Raw genomic sequence first — 23,200 nt, 5'->3', positions numbered from 1 at the left:
ATAAAAGAGCATGAGCATAGGGTCCCTAGTGGTCCCAGAAGGGAAGCCTGGCTGTCCACAGGGGCTTGGATTTACTCATCTTTGTCCTGCACATTGGCCACAGTTACCACCCTCATCAGTGTTTGGTGGAATAAATGATAAACTGTCACTTTCTTTCTTTGGAATGTGCGTTTCCGACAGAAAAGTTACTTCATTTGCATCCATAAATTCATTGAAACATTACAAGTCTCTAGATATAGAGAAACATGTTTCTTTTTTTTTTTTTTAATGTTCATTTATTTATGTGTGAGAGAGAGAGAGACAGAGTGTGAGCAGGGAGGAGCAGAGAGAGGGGGAGACACAGAATCTGAAGCAGGCTCCAGGCTCTGAGCTGTCAGCACAGAGCCCGACGCGGGGCTCGAACTCACGAACCGTGAGATCACGACTTGAGCTGAAGTCGGACATTTAACCAACTGAGCCACCCAGGAGCCCCAAGACATGTTTCTCGTGTCTAGATATCTTCTTCCCCTCTCTGCTGGGAATGTAAACCCCAGGTAGATATTCACTACAGCAGGTGGGCCCGATCCAGACAAGCACTTCCAAAACGAAGGATGACTAGATCTCACTTAAAACGACTGCATTTAGATGAGCTTTAAACCTGGAAGAGGACAAGTAAATATCCGAAAAGGTAAGCACTAGAGGGCAGTCTAATTTTACGCGAGGAAAGCGATTGTTCCCACGAGTTTCGAGCCTCGGCGCTTGCCGTCGCCAGTCCTGCGGCGGAGCCGGCCGCGCCTGCGCGTTGATTGCGCGAAGGTGGTACTTCGGGCTGCGGGACAGCGCGGCAGTAGTTCTTCAAAGCGGAGCCGGGAGTTTTCGCCACCGTTGCCGCCGCCATGAGTCGCAGCTATAATGATGAGCTGCAGTTCTTGGAAAAGATCAATAAAAACTGCTGGAGAATCAAGAAGGGCTTCGTGCCCAACATGCAGGTGAGGCGGAGAAGCAGGAGCCGGTGGGGTGGCGGGGCCTTCTCGCCTGGGGGCCCGCGGCGCCTTCCTGCCCACCCGGCCCGGCCTCCCCGTCGCTCTCCCTACCCCTAGCTAGCGCCCGGGCCGCCCCTGCCCCCCGGCAGTGTTCCGACTGTCCCCACCCCCACCCTCCGGCCGGCCCCACCTCCCGGCCGGAACGGTCCCTAGGCCACGAGGACCAGCCTAGCGGAGCGCGTCTGGGAAACGTACGTGAACACGAAATCGGCGCTTGCGAAGCGCTTGGACACAGAAGTCTCAAAAACGCCCCGTAAGATGTTACACTCCCGAGCTTCAGAGACGTTAGTGGGTTTTTTTTTTTTTTTACCCGGTGGCACAGCCGGTCCGGGGTGGAGTTGCTGGGACACGAACTCCGTTCCTGAGTCATGCTGGTCATCTGGGTGACGTTTACAGAACGCTGAAGCAAGTTGTTAGCCTTCACTGTTCTGTGTGGGTTTTTAATGAGACGTTTTTGTGTCTCACAACAGTTTAAGTTCACAGGTCAGGGTAGCCTGTTTTTAATAATCACCTCGCTAAGGATCGGGTGGTGACACGGCTTCCTCTACCCCCATCCCCCCCCCCCCCCCCCCCCCCCCCAGCAAGAAGCCCAGCCAGGACTCGATACCCATTTTATTTCGCTTTCCTCTGGCGGAGTGATGTATTCCCGACGGAGACTTGGGGACCCAGTCCCAGGGAGTGTGAAAGCCCGGGCTCAACTGTATTTCTCGGGCTTCATTGCCATTTGTGTGTATTATCTTCCATTAAAGTGAAGGAAAAAAGGCATTTGTAAGGTTTTGGTGCATATGTTATTAAATAGCTTCTGAAATCCCTTAAGGTGCCTTGTAAGTGTATTGAAGGTTTGTGATTTGGTAAAAGTTCCTGATAGCCATTTCACTCTTTTACTCAACATCAAAACTTCCTGAGTGTCCCCCATTGAGCAAAGCACCTAGCCTGACGCGGAGAGGAGAGAAAAAAAAACTCCGGTCCTAAGATTCTTTTTTTGCTGTTTTCCATTTAGCCAGTTCCTGTTGATGGAATCTGGTTCCCTGAAAGAAGGAATAGGAACTAACCATGGCATGATCATGGTAACACACTGTCCGTGTCTGGTAGTGGTTCTGGCTTGACCTGTGATACACACGCGGCTGCTGATTCTGCCCAGGAGCAAGTCTCATTTTGCTAGGCACTTGTGGTTTAACTATTTGTACAACAAACACTTCACCACCACTTCTCACCTAAGAGGGGTGAGTTGAAATCTCCATATACTGCTCCTAAAAAGATACAGATTCTGCTAACCCTGAATTGTATTCCCATTCTCATTGAGATTAGTGACTTCACAGAAATTGCCCCATCCTCCTTAATCTCCGTTCCTCCCTTGAGACCCCTGGGCTGCACTAAAAATCCTCTTCCCTAAAACACCCCCCTCCCACCTGTGTCATCTTTGTGCCTCCTTTGTCTCCTAAGTGTCTCCTAAGCTCAGGTCATGTCTCTGTTCTTTGAACGCTAGTTCAAACAGTGAACACCCGTGAAACCTCCGCGGGCTCCCTAGGCTGCTGAACCACTTCTGCATCAGTTTCTCCCATGGGACGCACCTGTCATGGCAGTTGCCTCGTGGTACTCTTAATTTTCTAGTCTGGGCTGCATCCTGGACTGGAAATTCCTCAAAAATGGGATCTTTCATATTCTTTGTTTCTCCCCTAGTGGCCCAGTACAGTGCCTGAAGCATGAGTCCTCGGTAAATGTTTGGTGAATTAATAAATGTGGCCCTTATGGGGCACCTGGGTGGCTCAGTCAGTTAAGAGTCCGACTCTTAATTTCATCACAGGTCATGAGCTCACAGTTCATGAGTTCGAGCCCTACATCGGGCTCCGCGCTGACAGCAGAGGATTGGGATCTCTCTGACCCTCTCCGGCTTATGCACATGCACACACACACTCTCTGTCTCTCAAAAATAAATAGCCATTAAGATATATGTGTATAAAAATAAATGTGGCACTTAGAAAATTGTACTGGAGACATTTTCCTTCAACTAGTAGTGTTATTCATGGAGAAATCCTCTTATAAAAGAAAGAGATTTGTCCAGATGAGTAAGTGTTAAGTCTTTATCCATTATCCATTAGTGGGCAGCTCCTTCATAATATTTGATCTTTGATAAAAATGTTCTGGCCTTTGGTGTTACATAATTATGTCCCCCATTGCCTTTTTATGTTCTATTATCAAGCTTTTTTATCCTGTTGAAACTAACTATATAGATTATAGAACTAAACACACAGCTGCATAGCTACATGTTAAATTTTTGCTGTTTATCTAAGTATAGATCTGTAGATCAGCATAGGACACAATAAAGTGTAATGTGCTATTGTCTTAAGCACGAGCAAAGTACACTAAGGTCAGATGACTGCATTTTTATGTTTAGAATCTTTTGGGTTTTTTTTTTTTAATTCATCTATTTATCAAGACCCACTGATTTTTAGAAGCACAAGAGCAGTAGGACTTTTGACCTTAGAGCATAGTTGGAAGACTGTGCTTTATCACACATGCAAAAAATATTTTACCTGTTGAATTTTTTTTTAACATTTATTTTTGAGAGAGAGCGAGCAGGAGAGGGGCAGCAAGAGAGGGAGGATCTGAAGCGTGCTCTGTGCTGACAGCAGAGAGCCCGATGCAGGGCTCAAACTCACGTACCCTGTGCCCCTCACGAACTGTGAAATCATGACCTGAGAGGAATTCAACCAACTCAGCCACCCAGGCGCTCCTACCTGTTGAATTCTAAAATATGGCTTCGAGAGTAGGAGAAAAACAAAATAATTTGTGAACGTTGCAACATTAAAATATATTTAAAGATAGGAACATCTTGTAGTCTTTGGAAGTTTTCTGCTTGCTTAAGGTAATGAGAAAGTGTTTTATAAAGAATAAAGCAAAGTAAGTATTATATACAGTATTTATATTCTATCCATTGCCTAGACACTGGGCATGTGCTCAGACATAGTTTTTCCTTTTCTTTGGTACCAGGTTGAAGGAGTTTTCTATGTGAATGATGCTCTGGAAAAATTAATGTTTGAGGAATTAAGAAATGCCTGTCGAGGTGGTGGTAAGTACATTAGAGTTTTACGTGTGGCCACATAAATAGTGTCTTCTCTGTGGTCTGAAAATAGTAACTCAGTGATAATTTAAAATACAAAAGTATTGTAGCTGATGATCAAGACTTAAATGAGACCAAAACCTGTTACTTATTTGTGATCACATTGTTAGCCACCTGGCTTTCTAGAAACTATTTGGAGCTTGGGTGGACCTGGTTGGTTTCTCAGCTAACCTTGGGCAATAAAAGCTATCATTTATTGTGCACTTACTGTGTGCCAGGCACTGTATATAGATGATCTCATGTAATTCTTAGAGTCACTTTAAGAGGAAGATGTTATCTCCATTTTACACATGCGTAAGTCAAGGCTCAGTGACATTAAGTAGTTTCAATTTGTCCAGGATTGCAGAGCTTCTTGGTAACAGAGCCAGAACTCAAAGCCAAGAGTATCTGATTCCAAAGTCCATATTCTTAACCAGTACACTGAGTAGCCTCACTGAACTTCAGCTAATCTCATCTATAAAAGAGAATTTTATTACATTTATCTTGCAGAACTGCAGTAATGTTTACAGATAAATGTATAAAGCTCTAATATAACGCTCTAATGGTGATGATACAAAAATGGAACCTAGTTTTAACCCTTTTATTTTCAGCTCGACAAACTAAATCCCACTCCTCTCCCCACCAGGACATCCTGACTTGCCTACAGTGACACAGCAACCAAGTGACAGAGCTGGGCCTAGAGCCCCCTATCCCCTGCCTCTCAATCCAGTGTTTTCCCAGCTTGTCCATATTGCCCTTCTTTGTCTCTTACAGTAAATCCAGTGTTGATTTTTTTTTTTTTTTTTTTTTTGGTAAATAATATAAACTGTTGAAAGAATACATTTTTTTTACATGGGCAACATAAAATTTAATAGTTGTTTTACATTTCCCAGTACAGTGTTTGCAAGTACCCTTCTCGTGGTATGCACAGAACACTGACGCCATGTTTCTAATCCCTGTGATTGACCTCACTACCTTCCTTCGTGTGTGCTGCCTTCCCCCTTCATCTCAAACATCCTTTCATGTTGTGTTGTTCTGGTAGTCCTAACCACTACCCTTCATTTCATGCAAGCTAGAAACATGAATATCCTGAATGCTAAAAATCAACCGTGTCTCCTTTCTAATATTGAATTTTTGTCTTCAGGTGTTGGTGGCTTCCTGCCAGCCATGAAACAAATTGGCAATGTGGCAGCCCTGCCTGGGATTGTTCATGTGAGTCCATGTTCAGAGTTTTAATCATTTATATTTCTCTTCGTCTAAAAACTTGCTGAGTGGATGACTGGCCACATATAACTGATAGTGGTGTCATTTAGACAGTGACTTTCAAACATGTAGAAATAACCGTGGGACTTAAGTAATTAAGTCTGGGTAACATCTCAGTTTCGGTTCCCTTTTGCTAGAATCTGTAAGCATTCAAAAACCTTTGAAATAGTGTTGTTTTCTTGTTTCTTTGTCACAGTCCCTCATTATTCCTGGATCAGTGTACCAACATTGAAAGTTTCACTCTGGCCCCATTCGAGAGGATGACTGGAGAAAGAATGGACCGAAGTTTAAGGGTTAGGACTGTGGAGCAGAAAAAAGGACAATGTAGCTGTTGTAGACATGACTGGAAAAGGAGGGTGTTGGCAGTAACAGGGAGGCCCGGTGGAGCTCCAAGTGGGGCCCCCTCCACAGTGTGACATTCAGATTCTACCATCAGAAGAAGATATTAAATCCTTACAACAGACTTTTTTTGAGGCCTTTATACCATTTACTGTGCTGGCACTTGGCTTGTGCGTTTTTTAAGTGTCTAGGTGTCTCCATATGTCCTGACCATGTTTGACCTGCATTCTTCCTGGATCAGGGCCATTTCCAGGCCCCAGATATAGACAGTATACAGTATGCCTACCATCAGATGGATTATATTTTCCTGTGATTGCTTAAGCACTAAGGATCTGTATAAATCAGATTATTTCCCTTCATTTAGCCTGACATGACCACAATTTGTCCGTGTCTAAAGATTATCTTTAAAATGTAACACTACCTTAGGGGCACCTGGGTGGCTCAGTCGGTTGAGTGTCCAACTCTTGATTTCAGTTCAGGTCATGATCTCACACTTCATGAGTTCAAGCCCTACATCAGGCTCTGTGCTGATGGTGCACAGCCTGCTTGGGATTCTCTTTCCACCCCCTACCCCTCCCCTCCTGCACACTCTTTCAAAATAAACTTAAAAAAAAAAAAAAAACGTAATACTACCTTAAAGTTAGTATGTGGCCATCCTATATCATGTTACATTGAGGCTTTTCTGCTTTCTGTTACCCCAGTTAATGGTCAGAGTTTATTAAAAAGAGTTTTTTTGCTATAGCTAGCTTTATGATTAGGAGACTTTACACTTCTTTCCACCAATAGAGAAGATTTCCTGAAAACAAAATCTTGATTTGGGAAGACTTTGGCCTATAACCTATTTGAGAATTAATATGACTTGTCAGGCAACCAGAGAGCCAGGTTGAGAAAGCTGGATTTCATTTTCTAATTCTCTTTCAGCGATCTATTGGGCTTCCTGATGTCCACTCAGGTTATGGGTTTGCTATTGGGAACATGGCAGCCTTCGATATGAATGACCCCGAAGCAGTGGTATCCCCAGGTAAGGTCACACTGTGCACATCTGCCATCAGGCGTGAAGCATAGCCCTTCTGGAACAGTATGGACATCTCTCAGTCTCATCATGTTCTATCCTTTCTTGTTTTCTCATTTACTGAGGGAATTAATTGTGAGCACACAGAAGCTATTAAAACATCAAGTAAAGCATACATTTATTGAAAATTATTTGGGCTCCTCCTCTGTGCCAGGCACTTTTTAGACATTGGCTACAGAACGAACTGAAACACTTCACTGGCAAATTATGTGTCTTCTTTGTGTCCCAGTTAACTCTTGGGAAAATTGGAGCCAGTGTTATTTCCACGTAGCATCACCGTGAGGATTGAATGAGTTAAGCTGTGTAAGATACTTAGCACAGTACCAAGTACGTAGGAAGTGTTTGGGACGTGTTTGCCCTCATCGTCATCATTATGATTGATGTCTAGTTGTATATATATTTTCTGGTGTAGGGTGCTTTCACTGAAAATATTTCACACCAGATAATGTCTTTGCTTTCAGAGTCTGAAAAAGAAATGAAAGTTTAAATTATATCTGGAGAGTTCTGCCTTTTGCGATGGTGGATAAGCTTGTTTCAGAGCAATCCTCTGCCAAGAATAACAAGAAAGGCTGAATAAAATTTTTAAAACAAAATAAGAGAGAAAAACACATCTGATTGGAAGCGTAGGAAAGCTTTTGAAACAATAAGAATTTGTGAGGCAAAGACAGAGAAAAAGTGCAGATATGTGAGCACTGCATTTAGCTCTGTTTTTCTCCTGAGGTAATGGCAGATTTCAGTCAGTAAAGATATAGATTTGAACAATCCAGTTAGCAAACTTGACGCCTTGACCTCTAATATGTACGTGTGGTGTGTGTGCACACATGTCACAGTGCATCCGAGAACTGTGGAATACACATTTTTCCAAGTGCACACAGAATGTTCACAAAATTGGCCACACTGCTGAACCGTAAATCGGGTCTCAAATTTTAAAGCATTGAAATTAACAACAAACAGTTCTCAAACTTTTTGGACTCGACCCCTTTATCTTCTGAAAAATGATTGAGGGCTGTTCTCAAAGGCTTTTATCAGTATTTACCTTACCAGAAATTAAAACTGAGAAATGTTTAAAACAGTAACACACAAGTATGTGTTTCATTATCCATCATCTGTCACGTAGCCTTTGGAAAACTGCACAGAAGAGAAAAGTTTAAAATGTAAATAATATGTTAGCATTATTTTTAAGTTTATTTATTTTGACAGAGACAGAGTGAGTGGGGGAGGGGCAGAGAGCGAGGGAGAGAGGATCCCAAGCAGGCTCCGCACTGTCAGCATGGAGCCTGATGAGAGGCTCAAACTCACGAACCATGAGATGATGACCTGAGCCTAAATCACGAGTCGGACGCTTAACTGACCAAGCCACCCAGGGGCCCCATAGCATTAATTTTTTTTAAGTAGGTAGGCTTTATGCCCGGCATGGAGCCCAGTATGGGGCTTGAACTCATGAACGCGAGATCAAGACCTGAGCTGAGATCATGAGTTGGATGCTTAACCACCTGAGCCTCCTAGATGCCCCAGCATTATTATAGTTACTCTTACAGACCTTAAAGCTTTTCTGGGCCACGCTTAAGTACTCCTGGTACCAAAGGTATTACCTATTACAGTGGAATTTAGTTAGAAGTCATTAACAACAACAAAAACTAGGGGGAAATCTCATATATTTACGAAGTAAGCATGTGTGTTTAAATAACCCACAGGTCAGGGGCGCCTGGCTGGCTCAGTTGGTTGAGTGTCTGACTCTTGATTTTGGCTCAGATCGTGATCCCAGAGTTGTGGGATCAAGCCTGGTGTCAGGCTCTGAGCTGAGTGTGGAACCTGTTTAAGATTCTCTCCTTTGCCCACCCCTCATGGGCATGCATTGTCTGTCTGTCTGTCTCTCTCTCTCTCTCTCTCTCTCTCTCTCTCTCTAAAATATAGATAGACCTTGGGCAGCTCAGTCAGTTAAGAGCCCAACTCTTGGTATTGGCTCAGGTCATGATCTCACAGTTTGTGAGTTCGAGCCCTACGTCGGGCTCCGTGCTGACAGCACAGAGCCTGCCTAGGGTTCTCTCCCTTTCTCTCTGCTCCTCCTCTACTCTCTCTCAAAATAAATAAACTTCTAAAAATAAATAATAAAATATAAATAAATAACCCATGTGGTCCCAAAAAGATCGTAATGGGAACTACAAAATAATCGTAACTGATGTTAATAAAAAATACTGTCTAAAAACTGGGTTATTATTAATGCCAAATGTAGATAGAAACACATGGTCCTAAATGTACAAATTAGAAAAGAAGAAAGGCTGAAATATCAGTAATCTAAGCATCCCTCTCAAAAAGCTAAAGAACAACAAACCCAGAAAAGATAGAAAGATGGCAATAATTAACAAAATTAATGAAATGATATATAGTAGAAAGGATGAACAAGGCCAAGTATTGGCCCTTTGAAAAAGCTAATAGAATTCATAAACCCCCAACAAGAATGATACACAGAAAAAGAGAAGCACATAATTCCCATTTTAATCTCTAGCCTAGATGACACTCATTGTTCATTACCACTTTCCTGGCCCACCAAGTACCTGTAGTATGTACATCATTTTAAACATCTTGATGCCATCAGACTTTACCTACTTTGTGGGTTCCTTAAAAAAATAGTTAACCTTGGGGCACCTGGGTGACTCAGTGAGTTAAGCGTCTGACTTCAGCTCAGGTCATGATCTCGCGTTTGTGAGTTTGAGCCCCGCGTCGGGCTCTGTGCTGACTGCTCAGAGCCTGGATCCTGCTTTGGATTCTGTGTCTCCCTCTCTCTCCGGTCCTCCTCTGTTCGCACTCTGTCTCTCTCAAAAATAAAAACTAAAAAAAAAATGTTTTAAGTTAACCTTTGAAAGAATAGCTGTCTTTCACACCCTGTATTATTGGTGAGAAACCACAGATAACATTGTTCAACTACCTGGTTTTGCTGATCTTTGACTGACTTTTCTCTGTTTTATAGGTGGTGTCGGATTTGACATCAACTGCGGTGTCCGCTTGCTCAGAACCAATTTAGATGAAAGCGATGTCCAGCCAGTGAAGGAGCAGCTTGCCCAGGCTATGTTTGACCACATTCCTGTTGGGGTGGGATCAAAAGGTGTCATCCCCATGAATGCCAAGTAAGAAGACAACTTTCCAATAAATAGAGTGAGAAAGAAAATAACCACAATGACCCTCGAATTCATATCTAATGTAGGACGCTGAGGAGATGGGGATTATTCAGTCACTTTTTAGGAAGTGGTAATGCATTGTTCTTTTAAGCATGAGGTCCTGCCCATATATTAGAGACATTAGTCAACAGATGTTCATTAGAACAGCTTTTGACATACAGAATTTATAATAGAATAATACCAACTGACAGTTATTGAGCACTTCCCACATGGAAGGCGCTGTGCTATAGTGTACGTATATCCTGTCGTTTCATCTAGATAGTAAACCTGGTATTATTCCCAATTTACACGAAAGGAAACTGAGGTTTAAAGAGATCATAGTAAGGGTGCCTGGCTGGCTTAGTCAGGGTCATGAGTTTGAGCCCCATGTTGGGTGAGCGTTCTTAAATAAATAATTTTTTTTAGAGTGTATTTATCTTGAGAGAGAAAGGGAGAGGGAGAATCCCAAGCTCTCTATCCTGCTGGCACACACTCTAAACAAAAAACAAAACAAGCAAACAAGAAACAACTTAAAAATTTTTAAAAATAATAAAACTATAATATCTCTTGTATGGCACTTACTATTTTTTTTTTTTAATGTTTATTTATTTTTGAGAGAGAGACAGAATGCAGGTGGGTTAGGGGCAGAGAGAGAGGCAGACACAGAATCCGAAGCAGGCTCCAGGCTCTGAGCTGTCAGCACAGAGCCCGACGCGAGGCTCAAACTCACAAACCGTGAGATCATGACCTGAGCCAAAGTGGGATGCTCAACCAACTGAGCCACCCAGGCGCCCCGACACTTACCATTTTATGTTGCAATTATTCATGTAAGTGCTTTCCTCAAAATACTGGAATTGCTGAGAGCATAAACTTTGCATCCAGCACAGTGTCTGGTACGCAAGTGACAGATAGTGAATGGGACTGCTTTCCTCTACCCTGTTGAGATGCGGTCATCGTAGCTTTTGCTCTGCCTTGGCTGTGAAATGACCAGACCTTATTACTCGCTCAGAGACTTGGAGGAGGCCTTGGAGATGGGTGTGGACTGGTCCCTGAGGGAAGGCTACGCCTGGGCTGAAGACAAGGAGCACTGTGAGGAGTACGGAAGGATGTTGCAGGCCGATCCCAATAAGGTCTCCGCAAGGGCTAAGAAAAGAGGCCTTCCTCAGGTAACACTTCGGAAGAACAACATGCTCATTTTTACCATATATTTTTGTTGAGGGCAAAAGTTGTCTTCTATGTGGCAAATATAATCCCCAGGTTTTTTTTTTTTTATAGTATATCAAAAAGAACACAAACTTGTTTATGTTTTGTTGTTACTCTTTTGGAAAGGTATTAGGATCTCGCAGATGTTCATAAAATAAAACAAAGTGTGCTGAATTAGAAATGAATGTGAGAAGAGTGGGATATGATTATAAGGCTTAAAATGTATGCCCAAATTGCATATGAACATACTTTGACAATCTGCAGATTTGGCTGAATTTTCTGGAGCCTAAAGTGAGAAGACACACATTGTCAATTTATGGTGTTCATGAGATCAGAATATACCACATGTTTGAAATCTACAGCTAATGGGATGGCTTGCCACTAATTCGCTGTGACTGTGGGCAAGTCTCTTTTGCTTCTCTGGGTCGGTTTTCTTATCTGAAAATTGGAATAGTTAAAACTAGACACCCTCTAAAGACTCTTCCAGCACTTCTATTCCATGGTCCCTACATCTGTTAATTCCAGTTATGGAACATATTCTTTCAGTGGTGGATAGTGGTAGGTGTCAGTGAACTCATTGATGTTTCAAAAAAACATCTGAATTTGGACCTTGTGTAGGAGTCCACATTCACCAGAGTTCATCCCAAAATTTGACCTTTCTCTCCACGATGTTTAAAGTGTCCTATGAACCCTTTAATGGTCTGAGTTTTGGTTTATGAAGTTTTTTATATGTGCCTATCTCAAGCAGATAATGATACAGTAAACTTCAAGAACTACTGTACCATATTTTTTACTGTGTATTGCTTTAAATGCATGAAGCATTTCTAAGGCTCAGAAATGTCTTTGTTATATAAAACATTGTGATTATTTTTTGTTACTGGTTGTTTTTACCTATTTGCTTTTTAAATGGATTTTTTTTTTTAAAGCAGAATTGAAGCTATTTTATCATTCTTACTTTTGCAGTTGGGGACCCTGGGAGCAGGAAACCACTATGCAGAAATCCAGGTTGTGGATGAGATTTTCAATGAGTACGCTGCTAAGAAAATGGGCATTGACCATAAGGGACAGGTGTGTGTGATGATCCACAGCGGAAGCAGAGGCTTGGGCCACCAAGTAGCCACAGGTATATTCTGGACCTGAGTTTTGACTTAGTGCTCAAACGTGCGTTTATGGAAATAGAGATTTAAGAGAGAAAGCTCTCAAACCATACTGTGTAGGTTTTACTATTTCACGTCATGTTGAAGATTAAATGAAATAGTATATGTAAAGTGTTTATACATTTATGACACATACAAATATGTCTTAACGTACCTATAGTGCAAGATTAAGTATCACAGTGGATTCACTGAGGAAATGGGCAAGGACCTGCCCTCAAATTATCTCAAGAAAGAGATGTCACGTTGATTAAAATGAAAAGATAGTAGTTGATAAAATGCTATAGAAGAGTCGATCTAGAGTCTATAGGAAAAAGATTTTGGGAGTGGCGTGAACACATACTATTGCAGTTTGGACAATCACGCACAAAGGACATTCATGGACAAAAGAGGAGGCAGGGGAATAGCAGCAAAGTCTCTGATGATAGTGTGTGTGAAAGGATTTATGAATATGTGGAAAGGTATGTAGACACATGGAAATTATAACTAACCTTAAGTTGCATGTTATAGTTCATCCTTCTATGCACATTTCATCCTATGGGAATTTAATCATTTGGGCCAGACTGACCCATTAGAATCTTTAATCTAGCAAATATATGGAGCATTGACTAGTAATACTGAACTTTCTACTGAGTATTCTGAGCACTTTGTCATGAATTTGGTTTTTCTGCAGTTCTAGCAACCTGTCTCCAACTCTTTTCTGTTAAGTCATTGAAAGATTATTTTTAAAAACCATGATGGTAATAAAGTGTACTTTACTGCTTCTATTCATACATTCTCATGCCAAGAAAGGAATAACTAAGATCATATTGTTGCTGTTTGAGCGCACATCTCATTCCCCTTAAAAAGTTCCTGGAGGGAAGGTGTTGTCTTTGCAGCCCACGTAGCTTCTGTCACACAGCTCTGACAGAAGATGCCTAATAAGTATGTCTTGACCAAGATGAACTTAGAAATACTTCAAAGGGAAAGTTGCATTTTGCTTTTCAAAGAAGGGGCTTGAGTATAGCCTGCTTTTCTGCAGTCTGAATTACAAAGGGAAAACTGGCTGGTTCAGACTTGCTTCTCTCTTGTCCAGATGCACTGGTTGCTATGGAAAAAGCCATGAAGAGAGACAAGATCATAGTCAACGACCGGCAATTGGCTTGTGCTCGGATCGCTTCCCCAGAGGGTCAGGACTACCTGAAGGGAATGGCAGCTGCTGGGAACTATGCCTGGGTCAACCGCTCTTCCATGACCTTCTTAACCCGTCAGGTACAGTTGAAGTGCTCTTCTGTTACTCACGGTGAAGTTTAAAACAGAGCTTATAGAATTTGGTTTTCAAAATGTAACAAATATTGGAAATATTGGGAATGTCCAGGCTCTTGGTGTCTCCTGAAACCAAATCAGCAGGGAATCAGGCATGGGGAATGAGGGAAGAAGAGAGCCAGAATTGTTCCTAGAGTTTGCCTTGAGCAGCAGAGAGGATAGAAGTGCCATCCACGAAGACTAGAAGGCTGAGGAAGAAGTTCTGAGGGTGGGATCAAGAGTAGCCCAGCGGCTTTTCAACCAGCATTGGAATTTACAGAGTGGAATTTGCGATGTGGTGTAAAACATGGTTTTTGTCTTTTATGTGAAGATTAATAATACTGCTGTATTTGAGCTCTTAAACCCCTCACTCCCTTCAGAAACAGATGAGCTGATCTCGGAAGCTAAGCAGGGTCGGGCCTGGTTACTACTTGGATGGCAGAAACAGATGAGCTGAAATCAGTTAGGTGAGTTCTAAAAAGCTGGTTCTGGCTGCTTTTAACTCAAGCTTTTCCCCTTAGGCTTTTGCCAAGGTCTTCAACACAACTCCTGATGACTTGGACCTACATGTGATCTATGATGTTTCTCACAATATTGCCAAAGTCGAACAGCACGTGGTGGATGGAAAGGAACGGACACTGTTGGTGCACAGGAAGGGATCCACCCGAGCTTTTCCTCCTCACCATCCCCTTATTGCTGTTGATTACCAAGTATGTACTAAGCCATTTGTGGTTTCAAGCCATGGGGGCATGATTTAGGTGGCTCTAAACATGGGTGAATTTAAACAGAAAGGCTGGGGTGCCTGGGTGCTCAGTCAGTTGGGCATCCAACTTCGGCTCAGGTCATAATCTCACAGTTTGTGAGATCGAGTCCCACATCAAGCTCTGTGCTGACAGTGTGGAGCCTGCTTGGGATTCATTCTCTCTCTCTCTCTCTCTCTCTCTCTCTCTCTCTCTCTCTCTCTCCCCCCCTCCCTCCCTCTCCCCTACCCCCCTCCCTCCCTTCCCTCTCTCTCTAAATAAATAAATAAACTTAAAAAAAATAATAAGGAGAAAGGCAGCAGTTGTGAAAAGAAAATCTGTCATCCATGAGAACAGTGATTTCCAGTCTTCTCTGAAGCAGTGACTCCCCCTATCATCTGCTTGCAGTGGACTGTCTAAAAAGTCCTGCATGGACATTATTTTACTCCATAAAGGTGATCTTTTCAAGGCCTTTGAATGATTGGAAAGCAAGATTAAAATTAAAAGAAAAAAATTTTTTTTCTTCTTCTCTTGCTGTCTGGCTGTGATCGAGGTAGAAGGGCCCTTGGTCTGCTCCCACTGTACAGATGAGAAAACCAGAGCTTGAAAAGGGCAAGTGCATTCCCTGGGATGGTTCTTCCCAATAACACTTCCCCAAATGTTTGGATTTGGCTTTGCTCTTACATTGTGTGTCTTCTGCTGCCTTCCTGGCCCTCACATTTTCACTCCCTTCCACTTCTCTCTTGATTATCAAAGAATTAAAATAATTTCATAATACAGTTGTGAAAACAATGTATTTAGAGGCCCAGGTTTTTCCCACAGTCCTACAATGTGAGAGGAAGTGTAAATCTCAGGCATAAAAAGCTCATGCTTTTCTAAATTATATTTGATTTGTGTATCCTCAGCTCACTGGACAACCAGTGCTCATTGGTGGCACCATGGGCACCTGTAGTTACGTTCTTACTGGCACTGAACAGGGCATGACTGAGACCTTCGGAACAACTTGTCATGGAGCGGTAAGGAAAACAGAAACTTAGGTAGAAATGCTCTCTTCCATTTAATCGTCTTTTTGCATTTCGATAGGTAAATGTATTTGAGCATTAACAAAGTTGAAGTTTGGGTCTGTCTTGTTTTCTACCTGAATTTATTCCCATAGTATACACTACCTAATGAACTGACTAAAGTCACCTAGTGTCTCTACTTTAGTGAAGTCATTGTAGCGCCAGGGACTGTTCCTCATCTCTGCAGGGCTATAAAAATCCAGACTGAGAAATTGTCAGACCAGCACAACGGATATAACTTTAACTGATGCAAGTTTACATCAAAGCTTATCTCAGTGATTCACTGGACCTAGTCATTTGCATAATTTGCTCCTTACTAGGTAGGTCCACTCAAGATTTGGGGGATTTGCAAATCACAGCCCAGGCATAGACTGCATACACACCTATTTACCATATCGCCTCTTTCATTCTAAGTCAGGTGTCGGTAAACTTTGTAAAGCATCAGGTGGTAAGTATTTTAGACTTTTGGGCCATGGGGTCTCTGTAGTAACTATTCCCTTGTGCCATTGTAATGAAACAGTAGCCGTAGACAATACACAAACAAATGGGAATTGCTGTGTTCCAATAAAACTTTATTTACAAAAACGGGTGGTAGACCAGATTTGGCCCACAAACCAGTTTGCCAGCCCCTATTCTAAGCCATGAGAATGCTTAGCTGGTGATGGAGTAGAAAATGGAAACTAAAGTATCTTTTATAGGACAGACCTTCACAAATAATATTTAAATCCTCCTTTTTCTCTGATCCTTTCTCATGTCCAGCTGCCTCCCAATTCCTAATTTTAACCCAGTGATCAAAACCAGCACATCTCACACCATGCATTAGCAACACCTGGAAGCACTTTTTTAATTGTCACAGTGAGGGAGAGTAGCTTTGCTGCTGGCATCTAATACAGGCCAAGGATGCTGCTGAACATTCTACACAAAGAAGTATCTGGTCCAAAATGTCAGTAGTGTTGGGGCGCCTCGGTGGCTCCGTCAGTTAACCATTCACCTTCAGCTCAGGTCATGATCTCACGGTTCGAGCCCTGCTTTGGGCTCTGTGCTGACAGCTTAGAGCCTAGATGGAGGCTGCTTCGGATTCTGTGCCTCCCTCTCTCTCTGCCCCTCCTCCTGCTCATGTTCAGTCTCTCAAAAATAAATAAACATTTAATAAAATGTCAGTAGTGCTGATGTTGAGAAAATGTTTTAAATCACAAAGCATAAAGTTTTTGTGATAATAGACATACTGTTTATATTAAAATCAATGTATTTATATTGAATTGATAATTAATAGTAGTTAGAAACACAAAACTGAATCTTTAAATACTGAATGTTTTGTATAGGTGGAAATTTGTTTTCCAGAAGAATATGATGAGACTTGTAACAAAAGACACCTAATAAGGTTGAGAATACAGAAAAAGATTGTTTTTTTACTCTTTTTTTTTTTTTTTTAATTTAAAAAGAAGTCAAGGAAAAGGCATATAATCCGAAGGGCTTAAATAATTGCTGGAATTGAACATAAATTGTAGCTCAGAATTTATAAAGTGAAGTTCATTCTGTCCCCAATCCAGGGCCGTGCATTATCCCGAGCAAAATCCCGACGTAATTTAGATTTCCAGGATGTCTTGGACAAACTGGCAGATATGGGAATCGCAATCCGCGTTGCCTCGCCCAAACTGGTTATGGAAGAGGTAAGTGAATTTTGATAAATATTCAGCATAAAACTGTCTCTGATTTATGCCACTACACAGAACAATTTTTAGTATTGCTGTATTACGTTTGTTTTTAAATAACCTCAGTTGGGGCACCTGGGTGGCGCAGTAGGTTGGGCGTCCGACTTCAGCCAGGTCACGATCTCGCGGTCCGTGAGTTCGAGCCCCGCGTCGGGCTCTGGGCTGATGGCTCAGAGCCTGGAGCCTGTTCCCGATTCTGTGTCTCCCTCTCTCTCTGCCCCTTCCCCGTTCATGCTCTGCCTCTCTCTGTCCCAAAAATAAATAAACGTTGAAAAAAAAAATTAAAAAAAAAATAACCTCAGTTAAAGTGTATCTTTGTTTTTTGTGTGGAGATTAATTATAAGCCAAATACATAAGAATGATTCTTACCTTTCTACATATTAAACTTTAAAAATTGTTTGAGCTGACTCATTTTAACTTTTCTTTTGCACAGCTGTATACTTAAATTTGAAAGCTGGGCACCTGTGTGGCTCAGTTGGTTAAGCATCCAACTCTTGACTTTGGCTCAGGTCATGATCTCACAGTCATGAGATCAAGCCCCACATTGGGCTCCACGCTGGGCGTGGCGCCTGTTTAAAATGTTCTCTCTCCCTCTCCCTCTCCCTCTCCCTCTCCCTCTCCCTCTCCCTCTCCCTCTCCCTCTCCTTCTCTCTCTCTCTCTCCCCCCCCGTCTCTCTCCCTCCCTCCCCCCTTCCCATGTTTGTGCACACTCTCTAAATACATACAATACATAAATAAAATAAATTTGAAAGCACATTTGAAAAGGGAAGGGTAAGATGTTTAGGGAAATAGTTTTGATTCAAAAGGGAGCCAAGATTTAAATTATATGTGTGTTATGTACAGATATGTACATATTGGAAATAGAAACAACATAACTTTTTTTTAAACATTTACATTTTTTAACTTTATTTATTTTTTTTTTTTTTAATGTTCTTATTTATTTTTGAGACAGAGAGAGACAAAGCATGAGCAGGGGAGGGGCAGAGAGAGAGGGAGACACAGAATCCGAAGCAGGCTCCATCTAGGCTCTAAGCTGTCAGCACAGAGCCCGACGCGGGGCTTGAACTCACAGACTGTGAGATCATGATCTGAGCCAAGGCCGGACGCTCAACCAACTGAGCCACCCAGGCACCCCAACTTTTTTTATTTATTATTGAGAGACAGAGCATGAACATGGGAGGGGCAGAGAAAGGGGGAGACACAGAATCTGAAGCAGGCTCCAGGCTCTGAGCTGTCAGTACAGAGCCCAACATGGGGCTCGAACTCGCAAACTGCGAGATCATGACCTGAGCTGAAGTCAGACGCTCAACTGACTGAGCCACCCAGGTGCCCCATAACTTTTTTTTTTTTTTTTGAAGTTTAAAAGAAAGGTAGTCATCCAGAAACTCAGTGCCCTAACACAACTGTTACCTCCTTTTTTAGGATGCTGACTGCCATTTTTTTTCCCTAAATGCTTTTTTTAAAACTAATTACAATCATAGTTTACAAACATTTTGTAGTCCTTTTTTAAATTTAGCACATTACTGTAGTATTGCTTGTAAAGATAAAACAATTATTCATGATTGCCAAATCATTAATTAATTAAATTATTTTAATGATCAAATTAATAATTTGATCATTAAAATAATTGATGGTTGCCAAATAGTCTCCCAGTTAAGTACCATGAGTTTCTGCCCATATTTGACATTTAACTGACTTCCAGATTTTGCTATTATAAATTAAGTTGTAATGTGTGTTTTCATGCATGAAGCTTTTTTCCAGCTGTTTTAATAATTAGAATGAAGTCCTAAAAGTAGGCTGAGTCACAGAGTATTACAAAGCCTTATTTTTTAACAACTATTAATTTTTTCTGATTTTAAGAATAACACCTGTTTAATTAAGAGATTTTGGAAAATGCAAAGAAGAAAACAAGCCATGTAAAATTCCACCAGCCAGAGATAACCTCTATTAACAGTTGGTATTTTCCTTAGTTGCATGTTTTGCATATGATTTTTTCATTGACTCGGGAAACAAACATCTGCTATAGTTAGGTGCTGCTCTAGGTGCTGCAGAGAACAAAACCAACAAATCCCTCTCTTGTGAAACTCAGCACACAGTAAAAGATGTAGTGTGTTGGATGACAGTAAGTGCTATAAAGTACAAATGGGATGGGGATAGGGAAAAATCAGAAGTGGGTGCAGTTTTAAGTAGGGTGTAGAGGGTGATACTTGAGTGAAGACCTGAAGGCAATGAGGGGCTGGGCCGTGTGGGTATATGTGGGGATCTAGGGGCAAGCTTTCCAGGCACAGAGAACAGCCATGTGCAGAAACCCTAAGGCGAGGTTATGCTTGGGTGTTCGAGACATAGCAAGGAGGCCACCGCGAGGGAGATGAGGTCAGAGAGGCAGGGGCACCAGATCATGTGGGTCCTTGCCTTTTCCTTTACAGAAGGACTTTTGCTCTTCTTACCCTGAGTGAGATGATGGGAAGACATTGGAGAATTTTGAGCAGAAGAGTAACAGGGTCTGGCACCCTGATGAGAATATTCTAGAAGAGAAATTGATAATGCAGGAAAGCAGGGGGAATTACTGGAGCAGTGTCCTTGGGTAGAGGAGAGGAGATGGAATCGGACGTGCAGGTGGTTGGGCTTGGTTTGGCTAAGAGCTCAGATAATGAATTATTAATGAAAGGACAGAAGGTAGGATGCAGGTAGTCAGGGAAGATATGGTGAGAGTTTGTGGAGATTCTATTCTGGCTGTTTCTCTTGTTTTCAGTGTATAGAAAGTAGTACCAGCAACTAGGAGTAAGGCTACAGGAGAAGGTAGGAGATGACCATTTAAGAGAAATAGTAATCAGCCTGGGGAAGTTTTGGGTGGTTGCCAGGACAGCAGCAGGCGCCTACTTGAGCTAAATTCAGTGATGGGGCGTTTTTCAACTACATTCAGCCGTGCAGGTGCAGGCATGAAATAGATGTTGAACTAACTTTAACCAGGTTTGCAAGTACGGTGCAGTGGGAGAGAAGCAAGGTTGTTACGGGTGTTGCAAAAGGATTATAGGTCTTGTTGGAGATGAAGCACAGGAGGGGAGTGAGCTGGAAACCTAGCTGTCGTCACCAGCATGACATGCTTGAAATTGAGATTATGGAGGAGTTGTGATCACTGGTAATGATAAGTTCTGGGGTATGGCCCTGGGTGGGAGTGAATGGCCAAGGTAAGCACTGAGGGAGCAAAACTCGGAGCGCCTGGGTTGCTCAGCTGGTTAAGCATCTGACTCTTGATTTTGGCTCAGGTCATAATCTCACGGTTCCTGAGATTGAGTCCCCACGTTGGGCTCCGTGCTAACAGTGCAGGATTGTCTCTCCCCCTCTCTCTCTGCCTCTTCCCTGCTTGTGCGTGCTCGCTCGCTCGCTCTCTCTCTCTCTAAAAATAAACTTGAAGGAGCAAAACTCAGGGAACTAAGAGGCCAAGATACTGAAAGGATCCTCTTCCTAGATACTGAAATCCTTTGGAATTATTAGCAGGAGAGAGGGACACTGAGCCAGGATCAAGAAATCTTCAGGTAATGCTAGGGAGTGATTCAGAGTCTAGCAGGGAACTACATCAAGAAAGGGTAGAAAAATGTTATGACTGTGAGACTCAAAGCTGAGAGTACTTAGGGAGGAAGGAGCACGAATGGTCTGGAAAGAATCAAGAACAACAAGTCTGAGCCTGATGATAGAACCCCATTTAGGAGGGAAAACAGCTACTACTTCAGAAAGTTGGAGGTGGAAGTTATATCCCTAGGGGAGATCTGTGTTTCAGCAAGAATGGGAAGGTAAAGGGAATGTTCAGAGAAGAGGGGAAGAGGGAAAGGATTCTGCACATGACTCCCTGGAGGGAGTTCCAGAGGCTGTGGTGGGGAAGTTAGAAGTTGGCAGGGAATGGGACATGAGCTAGAAAGGGCTATGTGCAGAGCCCTGTGGGAGTCAGCGGGAGGCCTGAGCGTCTGTGCTGACATGACCAGAAAGAAAGGGTATGTGTAAGGAAATTGGTTCTCATGGTGGCAGGACAGTGACCAGGTGGGAGGGGTGGGTGGTGGTTTTGCTGGAAAGTCAGAGATAACAGTGTGTGTGTACATTGTGTGCACATGAATGTGTGCACATACACTGACAGTAATATACATGCATTGAACAGAACTTTCCCTTATTGTGAAGGTAGTGTATGTACATTGCAGAAATTTTGACAACTGCAGAAATACATAAAGAAAGAAAATCAAAATGGCCAGTAACTACCATCCATAGATAATTATTACCACTAACAGGATTGTTTGGTGCGTGTCTTCTCTGTCGGGTATTGGTGTATATGTTTTATTCAACTGCTGCTTTTCCTAGTAATACAAGTAATATATGTTCTATGGGGAAATTATGAGAACTGCAGAAAAAATATAAAACAGGATGGAAGTGTTTATCTTACCATCACCCTTACCAACACTGAGCTCGTTCATCATTTTAATCCTTATTTGACAGACAAAAGAATACTCAGTATTACTTTAATGTGCATTTCTTTAATCCCACATGAAGTTTAATGCTTTCAATGATTCCATTTTAATAGACTTTGATGATGTCTAACTCCTCCCTTGCAGGCTCCTGAGTCCTACAAGAATGTGACCGACGTGGTGAACACCTGCCATGATGCTGGGATCAGCAAGAAGGCCATTAAACTGAGACCAATTGCCGTGATCAAAGGATAGAGCACTGACCGAAGCTGCCGAACGCCACTGCCTCTCACGGAATGGAGGTGGACTGAAATGCTCCTCAGACGCCAGACTCGAGACCTGACGGGTTCCAAATTGTGCAGCTATAACTGCCTGTTGCTAAGTAGCTGGCGGGCGGCTGCTGCTTTCAGGAGCCAGTGTTGTAACATTACCTTCTGGGAGGAGTCCCACTGCCCTCCTTTGGAAAGGGTGGATATACTTCCTCCCTCATTGTCCCCCAGGTTTTAGGAAAATCTGTTGAGGGGTGCAGATAGGCCAAGATACTGCCTGGCTCAGTCCTGTAAGTCTTTATTCATCAGAATGAACCTGTTTACACCAAGTTCTGTTTACATTCTGAGAGGTGTTGTGAAGAGCATCCTATTAACTAAGAGTTTTGAAATGTTTTCCTTGCCCTCCTCCTGTTGTCAGTTTGTCCATTTATCCACACATCTGCCCCCTTCCCCTGAACCCAGCAAAACCCCGAACACCGCTGTCACTTGGAAAGTACCCACGGAGTCCTACCTGGATATTAGATGAATGGATAATGGGACACATTGAGCAGGGAGTGTGTATGGAGGTGTAGGAATAGGAGCCCAAAAGAGGACATAGTTTTTCATAGACTTGCTACTTTTCTCATTCTAAATATGAGGCAGAGTTTTGACTTCCCTGCACAGTGGCACCTGCTGGTATCTGTCATTAATTAGGCCTGTCTAGTAAACTGTTGTTGGGTGATGCCTTGCACAGCAGCAGCAGAGAGCCCTCACATAATACCGAATGTCTTACATTTGTGATTGAATTATTATAAAAACATGACATGACCACAGCTGCGATGTCAGTAGGTGCCGTGTGACAGGTTGACTGGTCTTGTGCCACCCAATCAGATTTTGTGTTCTGTACTGTGACACTTGAGGTGTTAAAGTTACAGGTTACTAAGGCCTTTCTTTGTTGAGTCCAAACAGCCAGTAAAATAGAAAAATCTAATAAAGTTACAATATGTTGTTTATATTTTGTGCTTAGTAGTTTATAGCCTAGGACAAGTAGTATTTTTGCTTGATTCACTTGGGTTAGCGTTGCTGTTCCCTCATTTTTCTCACAGGTTACTTTCAGCAACTCACTCCAAAATATCGTATCCTAAAACTTATCCTTCAACTTGTAATAAAAAACCCTCACTAGAGTATCTTGTACATGCTGCCATTTGGAAGGCTGGAGAAGGTAGACATCCTCTGAAAAATGGATGTTCTGAAATAGCACGGCATGTCTTTACTCTGAGCACTCAGTAATCTAAATATTTTGATGGTAGAGTTTGAAAATAAAGCAGTTAGGAATCTTAATGCAGTAATTCTAGGTTACTAACGCCTTCAGTCTGGCCTAGCCACTGTTGTGCAC

General features: G+C 42.3%; 1 protein-coding gene across 2 annotated transcripts; it reads left to right on the top strand.

Annotated features, from left to right (window-relative positions):
- Positions 1 to 780: 780 nt before the first annotated feature.
- Positions 781 to 22,817, top strand: RTCB (RNA 2',3'-cyclic phosphate and 5'-OH ligase). 2 transcript variants are annotated; one of them, XM_003989212.6, is made up of 12 exons: positions 781 to 968; positions 4,014 to 4,092; positions 5,267 to 5,334; positions 6,646 to 6,745; positions 9,765 to 9,921; positions 10,961 to 11,117; positions 12,118 to 12,277; positions 13,384 to 13,559; positions 14,114 to 14,302; positions 15,238 to 15,348; positions 16,944 to 17,063; positions 21,704 to 22,817. In XM_003989212.6, exons 1-12 carry the CDS (start codon positions 876 to 878, stop codon positions 21,809 to 21,811), a joined length of 1,518 nt encoding a protein of 505 aa, XP_003989261.1. In that variant the 5' UTR covers positions 781 to 875; the 3' UTR covers positions 21,812 to 22,817. The 2 variants fall into 2 exon arrangements, with proteins under 2 accessions (XP_003989261.1, XP_023113179.1); XM_023257411.2 differs by lacking the exon at positions 781 to 968 and adding an exon at positions 1,204 to 1,275.
- Positions 22,818 to 23,200: the final 383 nt, after the last annotated feature.

The sequence above is a fragment of the Felis catus genome, chromosome B4 (genome assembly GCF_018350175.1).
Source record: "Felis catus isolate Fca126 chromosome B4, F.catus_Fca126_mat1.0, whole genome shotgun sequence".
NCBI lineage: Eukaryota > Metazoa > Chordata > Mammalia > Carnivora > Felidae > Felis > Felis catus.
The sequence above is the reverse complement of the archived record's forward strand: the minus strand, read 5'-3'. Positions and strand labels throughout refer to the sequence as shown.

Coding starts and splice junctions, on each gene's coding strand:
- RTCB (XM_003989212.6), top strand. CDS start 876: ATGAGTCGCAGCTATAATGATGAGCTGCAGTTCTTGGAAAAGATCAAT. Junction 4,093..5,266: donor AAATGCCTGTCGAGGTGGTG/GTAAGTACATTA, acceptor TTTTGTCTTCAG/GTGTTGGTGGCTTCCTGCCA. Junction 13,560..14,113: donor TGACCTTCTTAACCCGTCAG/GTACAGTTGAAG, acceptor TTTTCCCCTTAG/GCTTTTGCCAAGGTCTTCAA.